Source organism: Manihot esculenta, chromosome 7 (assembly GCF_001659605.2).
Source record: "Manihot esculenta cultivar AM560-2 chromosome 7, M.esculenta_v8, whole genome shotgun sequence".
Lineage (NCBI taxonomy): Eukaryota > Viridiplantae > Streptophyta > Magnoliopsida > Malpighiales > Euphorbiaceae > Manihot > Manihot esculenta.
The window spans coordinates 32,148,486-32,161,003 of NC_035167.2; the positions used below are offsets into that span (position 1 = coordinate 32,148,486).

Genomic DNA, 12,518 nt, shown 5'->3' on the forward strand with positions numbered 1-12,518 from the left:
AAATTTTAAAATATAAATTAATCAAAATTTTACTTTAAAAAATTATTAATTGAAAACAACTAATAAAAAATAAAATACTTATGCTTAAATGCTAAATACTATTTCTTTCATTTATATTACTATAATTATTAATCGTCAGTAATCATTTGAAAAAATATTTTCAATTATTACGATATTTGTATTTCCTTAAAATTATAGACTGCATATAAAAAACATTTTTTTTTCTTCATATTATTATCATTCAAAGGGATTTTTTCCACGTAGTAAAAAGTAATAATTTAGTTTGGCATTCCAAAAACTTTTTTCTAGGCCAATCCTAGAAGTTGAGACTGACGCAAGCTAAGAAAAAACACACCCTCTATTGTTCTTAGCATCTAAAACATACAACGGTGACTGCCATTTCGATTGTTGTCTGAAATTGTGTCAGGGATCAGTCTCTTTAACATCACTTGTGGCCTCATATGAATGTACTGTATAAACTCAACTATATAGCTCTTGAAACAAGGAGCTAAACTCTTTGTGTTCAGTGATCGCAAGGAATGATAAATAAAACTGAAAAAATGTGATCCCTCAAATAGTTTTACAAAGTGATGATTGAACGGTTAGAGACTATTCTTGCTTTTCTTTTTTTGAAAATCTATGCTTGCATTTCAAACTCGATAAAAATTAGAAGTTTGCTCCTCACAAATTCTCCTCACCCCAGAGGCTGAGGCCGTATCAGTTTCTTTCATCTCTTTCGTCTCGAATCGCATGAGATCAGAAGAAGTCGCAACAGTTCTCATAAATAAACTCCATGAGTAATCATTTCTGAATTTCCCACAACCCTGTCCTATATCCCAAGGACATGATTGCAAGCTCCCAAAGCATGTTGGGAATGCTTAAAAGATTCACCTTGGATCCTGGAATTTCGGACCAGTTTACAGATATTTCAATGATGGGGATATTGAAACGTTTGCATAGATAAACAACCTCAACATCAAAGCACCATCTGCATAAACATCCAATTTCTTTAAATATCAGTCCACAAAATCCAAAGCAAATAAAACCACTGATTACAGCATATAACAAAGACGGTCAACAATATTACCAGACTTGACCAGAAAAACTTGTGTCCCTTTTACACCGTGTTTGGGATGAGGTGAACTAGAGTAAGATTTAAGGTATTTGCTAGAGAGGAATCGAAGGGATATGGAGATATCTGGAGGTTTTAAAGAGAATATTCTCAATCTATTGATTTGGTGGTTTGAAAATATAAGTTACTCAAAAACCAACAAAAATCTTAATTTAAAAGATCATGAGTTCTCCCAAATACATTCAAGGTTTCAAAACCTTAGAAATCCTTCCATTACCTTGTAAAACTTTTCCACCCAAACAAGGTTATTTTCAATCAAGAGACTGCTGTTAAGTTCACTAGCTTTTGCCCTTTGGATTTGCGCAAGGACATATTTAGAATTAATTTATATGAGAAAAATTGATCCAAGTCTGCTACTTCCTGCATGTGTTCAGTTGATGGATACCCGCAAGAGACCAACTTATAATTGATGATTTTATTTGAAGATCCCTTCCAAAGATTTGGATCAAAGAAAAATTCATTCAAGTTTCTTACTGTTTCATTTATAAGTATAAGAACAAGTTTCTAACACCACTCTTTCTTACATTAGCTGATAACTATTCAAAAAAATGGTTTGAGGAAGGCTTACTTCCTACCCATTTTTTGAATAGTATGTTCCAAGTTTGTTATTCTCTAAAAAGGCAAAGACTACTAATTGCCTAAACAGAAAAAGTAAAAAAGAAGAGAAAAACAAAGCAAATTCAAAATGAGTTTACAAATATTTTGTAGGCTAACATTCAAGAAATTAATATTGAACAACAGCTGAATACAGAATATACAAGAAGCATAACCACAATATTATGATTTCATGGAGCAATTCCTTCTCATGTATGCATGTGTCTGTGCATTTGTATTGTATACATACTTTTGCATTGTACTCCTTCCTCAACATGACAATCTAAATGACCCTGCGCCCCATGCATTTTGGGTTCTGAGCAATAAAACTACTGGCATGCCACCTAGGGCACAATATCAGGGGGATGAAAGGTGGAGTACACTAAGCAAGAGTCATTTTTTCCTTCTTTTAGGTTGACCTCGCTTGAATTGAATTTATAATGCGAGGACATAAAAAATATATGCAACACATTGAAAATGGTAATGCTTACCTTTTCAGCCGGATGTTCGTGAAAAGTTTCCTTGCTGCAGCCCTGGTGAACATCTTAAAACCACACTGTAATTTATGAAAAGGCCAGATCAGCAGAAAAAATTAAAGACAGAAGAGGGAAAAGAACAATCATCCTTATGTAATTTCAGTGTCTATATCTGAACAAAAGTTGCAAAGGGAGTTGGGCATCTGTGCTACTGTCAAAACAAACACCAAGTGCAAAACATAAATATTCCAGAAAACTACCTGTGTATCACGAATTCCGGGACCAGCAGTTAAGAGCACAACAAGATGAAAGCCCTTCATTAGAAAATTACGGTACCACTTCCTCTGAAAAACAAAACAGATTGGATCAACCATGAGAATTCAAAATAAAAAATTACGGTACCAATTGGATCAACCATGAGAATTCAAAATAAAGATCACAAGTAAACAAAGAAAAGAATAGAAATGAAGCATAAGCAAAACTCAACTGTTGCTAAAGCCTTCTCCTCAAGATGAGCACGAGAACCAAATGCAGCAATTGGAAAATCAGAAATTCTTGAATTTGAATATGTATCTGCTCCATCTCCTAATTTAAACTCCCTTTTGGCAACAGCATGAATCTAACAGGCAATCATCAAGTAGCCAAAGTAACTATGTTAACTTTTCCATACACTTTAAAATGAAATTTTCACAGTAACTAAATATTTCATGAAGGATACACATAGTCCACATAGCCAAAGCTAACACAAACCTGATTTTCAAGTTTCTCAAGGTCATCAACCTTGGTTGCCCCATCAGCATCCAGCATTAGAAGTAATTCACCACGAGAATGAAGCATGCCCTGTTTGACAATGCTTTCACAAAGGTAAAAAGCTTCAATGGTTGTCATTGACTCATTGTACACAAGAGAGGAAAGAGGGCTCTTCAACAAAGATACTATCACTCAACTAAAGAACAGTTTGGATTAGACTCACTTTTCGAATAGCTTCTCCCTTGCCATGATTTCTCCCAAGAAGGATAACCCTCACATTGTCCACTGTATATTTTTTCACGAAGCCAAAAGCTACTCTTTTTGTGGCATCAGAACTTCCATCATCAACAATCACCACCTGTTTAATACTCATCAATTTAAATATATAAAGCTGAAGAAAATGAGAAACGCAAAGCACATCCTCAAATGTTCATTGGTTATCAATGCAACAGGCAAACAGCAATCAGTTGATATTAACAGCAATCAGTTGATATTAACAGCTCAAACAATGCATTTCACCTTCAGGAATATTACCTATTTATGCCCTATATAGTTGCATCCATAGACACATGTGCATGCTTGAAATACAGTAATTTAAATTAAAAGGCTTTCATTCTAATATTAAGTTTTGAATGATGTAAGAACATATCTGAGAATAGCATCTTGAAGGGTAGTCAAGTAATACTCAGAAAAAGCATATATCCAAAGAAGCACAAAAATCAGAATGCTTTCCAAAAAGGAATTCTTCAGTAGCAAAGATAAGGAAAGGTCAAATGGACAAAGTAGCCTTCTTAATTCTATTGTAAAGAAAACAGTAACATGCTGAAAGCAGAAGAGACTTCAAATAAAAGTTGGTGATGGGGACAATGTTAATCAATCACCAGAATGAACTTTCAAGAGTTAACTAAAATCTTGCATGTTGAAAGAGTTTAATAAATTAGTTTTTATAGGAGAACATGAAGCTGAATGCTTCTTCATCAAAATACGCACTTCAGCATATAGATATTGGTGAATGCTATAGCTTGAATCCTCAAATTAATGCTAGCCTCAACGCCCTATTCTAGGAAAATTGCATGAATTTGCATAATAAATTAGCTTTCCTGATGAAGCACACAATTTTACAGCCATCACCATAGAAAAACTTAGAATCAGAACCCACATTCATCATTTCTTAGCTGAAGTATGTTTCTTTCCTATACACAGTTGAAATGAAAAGCTTGAAAGACAAATATCTTAATTTATTTTCTTTGTAGTCAATTAACTACAATCTTATGTTCTCACTCATATATTCATCATTAGCAAGGGAAACTAACTCAGGCAATTCAGGAAATCAGAAGAATAAAATTATACCTCATAAGTAAATGACTTATCCTTTGCTGCACGTTGTTGAAGATAACTACAAAGTAAAGACATAAACATCATTATGCTTTAATATTGTAATTTTCTTTGCAGTAGTCATAAATCAAATTAATAACTTTTAGATGCATCTTCTGGAACAAGATGCTTGTCCTCCAATCCCTATTGTTATTAGGTACATTAAAAGACAAAAGTTGCACAATTAAAAAACACTTGAAAGTCTTTGGCGGTGCCAACATTTGATTATTTGCAGTTATAGCTACAAGCTACAAATAAGATGCTTGTCACAAGGTTCCCATTTTTGTGGATTGTATTAGCTATATTGTACATATTTCACATAACTATATTGTTACCATTCATGCAATGATAATGGATAAAGAAATACAACCAGATTTTCCCAATTTCTTTTTCTTGGCACTGCAGTGGACATAAAGTGCTATACTTCCATAACACACAAAAACCTCATTTTACTGTCATAACATACTCAACGGAAAGAAAAAAGTAGGTTAAAATAGAATAAATGAATATGCTTCAACCTACTTCATGGTTTCATCAAGTGCTGCAGGAAGCCTATGCTCTTCATTAAATGCAGGAACTATCAAAGATATATACTTCTCTGCTGGATCATTGACATGAGGGCATGGAACCTGTGAGAAACAGTACAAGAATGGTAAGGTTAATTAAGAAGCATTTCAAATATCAATGAATAATAAAATGAATGAATCTTAGTTATTCTCAAAAATGGCTAGACAGTTTGTATCCTTCAAGAGCCAAAGATATTCAAATTGAAGTTGTACCATAACAATCTACAAAACCATCCTATTACCATAACATAAGACTGAAAACACTTTTGTGTAAAGTCTTTACTCAATACTGATAAAGTGTAAACAAGGGAAGACTTGAAGACCCAATTGTACCAAGTGACGATGAGCACAATCAAAGCCAAGTAAGCAGACAAAATAAAATTTTGATTCATCTGCGATCAGATTTTCCTTTCAGAAAAGCCTTCATATATCCATCAATATTAAAATTAAAGCCAATCTAGCCCATTGACTTTTTCACTTCAAAGAACCACTGGGTAGAAGTGAGAAAGATCATCTCACTGATAGGCAACGCACCTCATTTTTTGAATTATTAGCTTACACAACAACAGCCTTCTAATACAAATCGTAACTTTTTTTTCAAAAGAAAAAAAGAACTTCTTCTCTTTGATCAAAGGCATTCAGCTTCATCTAGGTTAAGTAGTTCGTTAGTAAATAAGAAAACCAAGCAACAATCAGATTTTTTTCTCACTTTCTCAGCCACCAAGCGGAATTTAAATAAGGTCAAACAAACCAACTGCATATTCTCTAAAAAAAAAAGATATTTCCAATTACCTGTTTCAACGAATTTGGATCCTCGAAGATAGCAGGAGCATTAACGTGCCTATCCAAAAAAAAAAGGCATCAATAAGTATAACGAACAGAGAATACTAAATCCTAAATTGAAGAAGAAGATAAATGGCGATAAATGCAAGGAAATAAGAATGAAATTAAGAGAAGAGAATTACTTGTTATGGTGTCTTCGCTTGTAGGCTTCAAAGATAACTTGAAAGAGTAACAGCGTAGGTATCAACAGAGCCAACGCTACGAGACGCTCTGCCGCAGTCCATAGAAACCCCAACCCCATTTGATTCTGCTCTTGATTCTAATTCCTCTTCTACCTTCACCAATATACTCAACCCAGGTACGCCATGTCTAAGCTGCAAAATTAAGCTAGACAAATTTACTTTCAACCAAGCCCGTCTAGCTCAGTCGGTAGAGCGCAAGGCTCTTAACCTTGTGGTCGTGGGTTCGAGCCCCACGGTGGGCGAAGTTTTTATTTTCTGTTTTTTAGAAATCTGTCTAAAATAAACGATGTCGTTTCCCACTGTTCTCACCTACTCTGGGATAATTCCTTCGGAAGGATATTTTCAATTTGGTTTGAAATTAAAAATTCAATTCTCTCGTTTAGAATAATGAAAAAATTCTTTTTTTTTTATCTAAAAATTTTTTATTTAAAAAAAATTAATTCTTGCATAATTTTATAATAATTTTTAAAAATTTTAAAAAAATCATATTAAATAAGGGATTAATGATTTTTTAAAGGAATGAACTAGAGGTGAGTACTAACTACAAATTATCATATTAATAACATGTCTTTCAATTAGTGAATTAAAATTTTTATTAAAAAATTACTAAATTAAAATAAATTATTTAATTAATTGATTAAATCAGACTTTTATTAGAATATATTAAACAGTATATACTTAAATTTAAGATAAGTTTAAGTTTAAAAGTAATACACATATTGTATTTAAATAAGACTCAATTTTTATTTGTTAATATTTAATATCTAAAATCATTTATATAGATAATTAAATAAATATTCTTAATTAAGTTTATAAATTAATTAAAACATAATTATAAAAATAAATTAAATATTTTTCATTTTAACAATGCGATTCATAATAAAATTTGAAACCCCATTCCTTATGTTTTTTGAAATGAAAATTGGAGATTGAGAGAATAGAACCTGAGACCTGTCAAATTTATTTAAATGTACCTATTATCAAATTAAACATGTGAGTACTTAAAACTCCATTCTTTGTTTAGTTTGTAAGTAGTATCGCAAATGTAATTTTATTATATTTATCAATTTTTTTGTAATTATATTTTTCATGATTGATGAATCTCAAATAGTGAGATTTAGTATTAAATAAGTAAATGATTAAGAATTTTGATACATTATGAACATTAAAATAAAGCATGATAAATAGTTAATGGTAATAATAAAGTTGACTTTACTAAAAAAAGGAGTAGAAAAATATGTTAAATTTTTGAATTTGATCAGTTTTTGTAAGTAGATTCAATAATGGCATGCAAGGACTTCTTTGCTAGTATACCAATAAATTTTGTTTAATGCTGATCCAAGAATTGGCCGCTGAGCACACGCCTCTCTTTTCGGAGGAAGAGCCTTTTTCTTTTGTTGGGTGTTTTTAATTTTTAGAAACAGATCTTTTTCTCTGTTGATCGGTGTGGCTTTTTCTTTCTCTCGTATTAGAGATCCAATCTCTCAAAAGTTAAAAGAATTTAAAGAAGCAATACATGTTAATCGATGATGTTTCCGTCTCAAATCTAGTCTATTCCTTAATCGATGCTTAAAATTTCATTTTTGTTCTGACCGTCCTGATCTTAAGTCTCATGGCTCAAGTTGATTGTTGCATGCATTTGGTCTCATCTTCTTCTCTTTGATATGTGGCTTCTAGTGCTCTTTACTTTAGATTAGAGTGTGCTTTGGAAAGAGATTTCTTGTTGAAGGCTTTTGGTGCTCCAATGGTTGGAGGTTATGGATAAATCTCTGCGGCTTTCGGCTCCGTCTGGTGCTTTTTTTGTTGTTATTAAGGTCTGACTATTTTTTCAGATAGGCAGCTGCGGCGGCAAAGAGTTCGTGTGTTATATCCACAGCTCAGTTCAGGTGTAGTTTTAGGCCTTGAGTCCTGTATTACTTTTTTTTTTAGAATTTGTAATTCTGTATTTAAATTTATTTTTTAATGTACTTCTCTACCTTCTGATAAAAAATAATTTTTTTAAATTATTAGAATTTAATTCAATTAATTATTTTTTAAAATTTAAGAAAAAAAATGTGATAAGTGAAAAACTTCAATTTTTAACTAAAATATCATTTAAAAATTAAAACTTATATGAAAAAGAATTAATTTGTGAAAATTAATTTTTTTACCTCATTTATTCCAATAGAAAGCAATGTATTAATCAAATGCCAAAAAAAGTCATTAAAAACGCTGAAAACGTTAAAATGTTAGTAATGATTTTTATATTAAGCATCATTAGGGTTTCTTATTTTTGTAAATCAAGCTTTCTTCTATTCATGTCATTTAATAATAAAATCTGTTACTTTCAATCCTTTCATGGTTTTTTTAAGACCTTGTTCGGTAATATTAATAATTGTAATAGTAATTAACTGCAGAGTAATAATTATTTAAATAGTATTTAATTAAACGTTATAAAAAATAATTTTCTTGAAAATTATTTCAAAAACGTGAAAAAAAAATTTTATATATTTTATTATAAAATTTATTGTCAGAGGCTGATTTTTTTATAAAAAAAATTATTTGATTTTCCGTAATTCATGCAGCTGCTTCAAACTCTAATTTACCTACCAAAACGACTTTTATCACTTCACTCTTTTTGTCTTTTTGACGTTCATTTTGAAACTGCTACTTAGAAAACCTTTATTTTGAAATATATGAGTCGCGAATTTAGTCGTATTTAAATAAATTTGAACGATCTCAAATTTTATTTTTTTAATTTTATTTTAAAAAAACCTTAGAATCACCTTATATTTATTTAATTAAATATATCATCACTAGTAGAATTTTAAGTTTGAAAATAAAATATAAATCACTTTTAAAATTTAAAAGTTAACATTTTATTTCTCAATATCGTGAATTTAAATTAATTAAAATAGTAAGTTTTAGATATTAAATTATTTAAATAAAATAAAATTACAATTAAATATAATAAAAAATTTATCTGATATCACATGTGACACCCTATAATTAACTGCTATAACTTATGATTTCCAACCCACAATAGCACTATTCACCTCTCTGATGCATTGGTAAACATCCAGCAGACAGAGACTCATAAGATAGCCAATTCTTTATTCTTTATTCAAGTTTACACACAGCAGAAGGTAAGAGAAGTCCATGATTCTTGTGAAAAAGTTGGTTTGCACATCTGGTCCCTTCTCTAGGCATGATTAAAGCTACAATGAAGGAGTGAGAAAAAGAAAAAGAAAAAGATTTTTTCTTTTCCCCTCACTTTTCTACACCATAAAGCTTTGTTAGAGGTGGAGAGTGTTGGCCCTTAATCCTGCCCCAGTTTGCATCATCATTTGCTGCCTCTTTTCTTTTCATTCGCCCTCTCTTTTTACTGGGTATCTGTCTGTCGGTTCAATTTTAAACGGTTGAAATAAACACACAGTATTAGGTATAATTTCTTGATTCACCACATCTATTGAGTCTCTATTTTGTCCACTTGTTACTGTAGAACAGGGGAGAACCTGTGAGATTACGAAGAAAATTTTTGACACTATCCTATCTATAAGATGACAAAGTTCATCAGAATTATCAAAATTGAGTCTGAGTGTTCTAATTTCTATAACAATTAAAGGGTTGCAACTGTAACTTCAGCATTTGGGTTCATGGGTTAAGATCTCAGCACAAGTTACAAGAAAACAGTGGTGGGGAGAGACCAAAACAAGATCAAACAGAGTAACATCAACTTACGAGATTCATGCACTGAGGAGAAAACTATTCATTTTTGTACTATAGCCATTAGTTTTATCAGATCATAGCCTCTAAGCAGATAGAATCACAAAGCTAAGTATTTTCCTAGAAAAGAAATTTTTCTAGCATTAACTATTAGCCATGAAAGGAAATTAAGAAAATTCTTCAAGTAATTTACCAAAATGGGTAGAAGGAACTAATGAATTTCTGCAATTATTCTTCAAGATAATTAAGAATATATAACTGTTCAGCATACCTTCTGTTGCAGAAGTTCCAGTAACCACTGCCACTTTATCAGAGCAGTTGGAGTTGGAGAGTCGGAGACGGTAACCAAAGTAAAAAAAAAAAAAAACAAATTGCAGACAAGGACACAGAAATTCTCTGTGAAATAGACTCCAATTTATTCATATTAAAATACAATTTTTTTAAAAAATTAAAAATAAATGGAGAAAGAAAAACCCGTACAAAATTAAATCAATCCCTCTAACCCATCACTAAAAAAGTATTTAACAAGGAAAAAAAATCAACAAAAAGAATTTAAAAGATCTAAAAGATCAAGAAGAGAAGATGATCACATTGATGATCAGAGGAAGAAAAATTGACTAGTGAGCCATGGCAACTGGAGCTTGATAGTTGATGCTTCTCTGATGAGGCATGGCAAGCATAGCAGTGTGATCCAAGAAATCAGTTAAAGAAACCACAGATTGTAAGATTGTTCTTAAATCATCTGCACAAGAAAATCCCAAGTTTCCAATGCGTCTCACTGCATAAACATAGAAGGTGATGCATCCTTTTCTGAACTTAAACCTCGCCATTTCAGACCCAGCTAGGCCTCTAATGAGCTTCTTGTTCACTTCTCCTAGAGGAATCTCTTGTGGCCATATTCTCTCTACAGCCAACTTCAAAGACTCAGATTCAAAAATAAACACTATTACTTTGGATTTCTTGGTGCCAAGGCCAAGTGTTAGAGTGTGCCAAGCTTGATGGGCTAAGATAGTGAAGTTTGTCGGCAAGAAAGCTATTGTTGAAGGGAAAGGGATTTTGCTGCTGCTGCTGCTGTTGCTGCGATTTGTTGGTGGATAAGAGAGAAGTTTTAGAAGCTCAAGTGGCCTTGCTCGTCGGATGGTGAAAGATTTTACTATGAATTGGCCTCCAAAACGAAGACCCTTCACTTCTGAGCTTGGCTTGAATGAAAAATCTGAGGCTGGCTTTGTGGTTTGGTCATTAGGATGTTGGTGTTTTTGCTTCTTATTTTGCTTCTTCTTCTCTTTTTCTCCCATGGTTTTTTGTGGGTTTTTTCAGGTGGTTGTGCTGTTTTTGGCCTGGATTGGTTTAATTTGTTATGTGATAACCATGAAACCAACCAATCTAAGCCTTTTGATGATATACTAAATATGTGGAGTTTTTTAAAAATAAAAAATCAATGTATGAATTTCCCTATAATATAGTAATTAAAAAATAATTTTTTAATTTTTTTTTTTTTGGCTGATTGAGATATTACAGTCAAGGGGTGGGCAACCACTTTACACAAATTGTGTATTCTTTATTCTAGGTTATCATTTTAAATGTCTGTTATGTATGTCATTCCCATGATTGATGAAGAGGTTACACCAGTTCTTTTAACTTTTAATTATATTTAAATATTTAATCCTGATTCCTTAAGTGTTGCATTCTATTAATTAATAATAACATGGTTTGAGGTGGAAGGAAATGTTGGAGTTCTTGAGTGCCCCCATACTTTTCTCTCTAAGCTTTTCCAAGTAAGTGCACATCTGTACACATGATGCTTCATCAATTTATATCCACAGATACATCAAACCTCCAAGAAAAGAAAAATGGTGTTAAATGTTGTAAGCAATTTGTGGTAAATATTACTGATTAAATTTCTATAATTATTTTAATTAATATCGTGTGATTAATATAAAATTAAAAAATAAATTTTTTATAGAATTTTTAAAAATTAAAAAGATATTTTAAATAATAAAAATACTAATATGAAAAATTATGAAAAAATTTATAAAAAAAATAATAAAAATATAAAATTAACTCTTTAAATTATAAAATTTCCGTCTTAAATTTTATAATAGCTTTACGGCTTTGCTCACGTTTTTAAAAATTGTGTATATTAATTTTTTTTTTTAAAAAAATTATCATAGATCTCAACGGACTATTAAAACTTAAACGTGATCTAAATCTGTCGTAAAATCTAAAATTAATTATTCTGCTATCATATGCTTCATCAAAAAATAAATCATTTATATTAAAATATTAAAGTATGTAGAGTTATTCAAAAAGTTGGTTCTTAATTTATATTCACTTGTCAATCAAGTTAGAATGCTGTTGTAATGCAGTTTCCTCTTCTCTACTTGAAATCAGTTTTTGTACGTTTAGTAACCATTTTCTTGAGTTGGAATGGTTAATCTCTTGGGTGATTGATGGTAAAATTACATTTATATATAATATATAAATTTGATATTTTTTAGATACAAAATACGAATTACACTATTTAAAGGTAGTATTCGATCGGTTCAATTTAAAATTAAATTTAATTGAATAAAATTAAAATTTTAATATTTGTAAAATTTAAACTGAATTAATTTAAAAAAAAAATAATTTGAATCAAATTAATTTAATTCGAGTCGTGAGTTGATTAGATTTTAAACTGGTTGATTAGATCAGCAATGGCTGGAAACTGGACCCATTACCATTGGCTAGTAGAGGCTGCTTAATTAGAAGAAGATACTTGAAATTTTTAAAAAAATAATAAATAAAAAAGAAAAAAAAGAAGTGGCTAGCTTTGATTGATAAATGTGCTATATTAGTGGAGAAGGAGAGAGGGACAAGGTTGGCTCACCTATTTTGACAGCCAATAGTCTTCTCT

The 12,518-nt window shown here is 31.0% G+C and overlaps 2 protein-coding genes and 1 non-coding gene across 4 annotated transcripts; 1 reads left to right on the forward strand and 2 right to left on the reverse strand.

Annotated features, from left to right (window-relative positions):
* Positions 1–340: 340 nt before the first annotated feature.
* Positions 341–6,018, reverse strand: LOC110619688 (dolichyl-phosphate beta-glucosyltransferase). 2 transcript variants are annotated; one of them, XM_021763227.2, is made up of 10 exons: positions 5,858–6,018; positions 5,685–5,733; positions 4,849–4,955; positions 4,303–4,348; positions 3,176–3,310; positions 2,953–3,042; positions 2,690–2,821; positions 2,463–2,546; positions 2,218–2,282; positions 341–988 (listed from the first exon to the last, which is right to left on the reverse strand). In XM_021763227.2, exons 1-10 carry the CDS (start codon positions 5,974–5,976, stop codon positions 802–804), a joined length of 1,014 nt encoding a protein of 337 aa, XP_021618919.1. In that variant the 5' UTR covers positions 5,977–6,018; the 3' UTR covers positions 341–801. The 2 variants fall into 2 exon arrangements, with proteins under 2 accessions (XP_021618919.1, XP_021618920.1); XM_021763228.2 differs by lacking the exon at positions 341–988 and adding an exon at positions 1,820–2,070.
* Positions 6,019–6,086: 68 nt separating this feature from the next.
* Positions 6,087–6,159, forward strand: TRNAK-CUU. Its single transcript has one exon. It is a non-coding gene; the product is annotated as a tRNA-Lys (tRNA).
* A 3,855-nt stretch (positions 6,160–10,014) lies between these two features.
* Positions 10,015–11,041, reverse strand: LOC110618865. Its single transcript, XM_021762138.2, has one exon. It carries the CDS (start codon positions 10,915–10,917, stop codon positions 10,240–10,242), a length of 678 nt encoding a protein of 225 aa, XP_021617830.1. The 5' UTR covers positions 10,918–11,041; the 3' UTR covers positions 10,015–10,239.
* Positions 11,042–12,518: the final 1,477 nt, after the last annotated feature.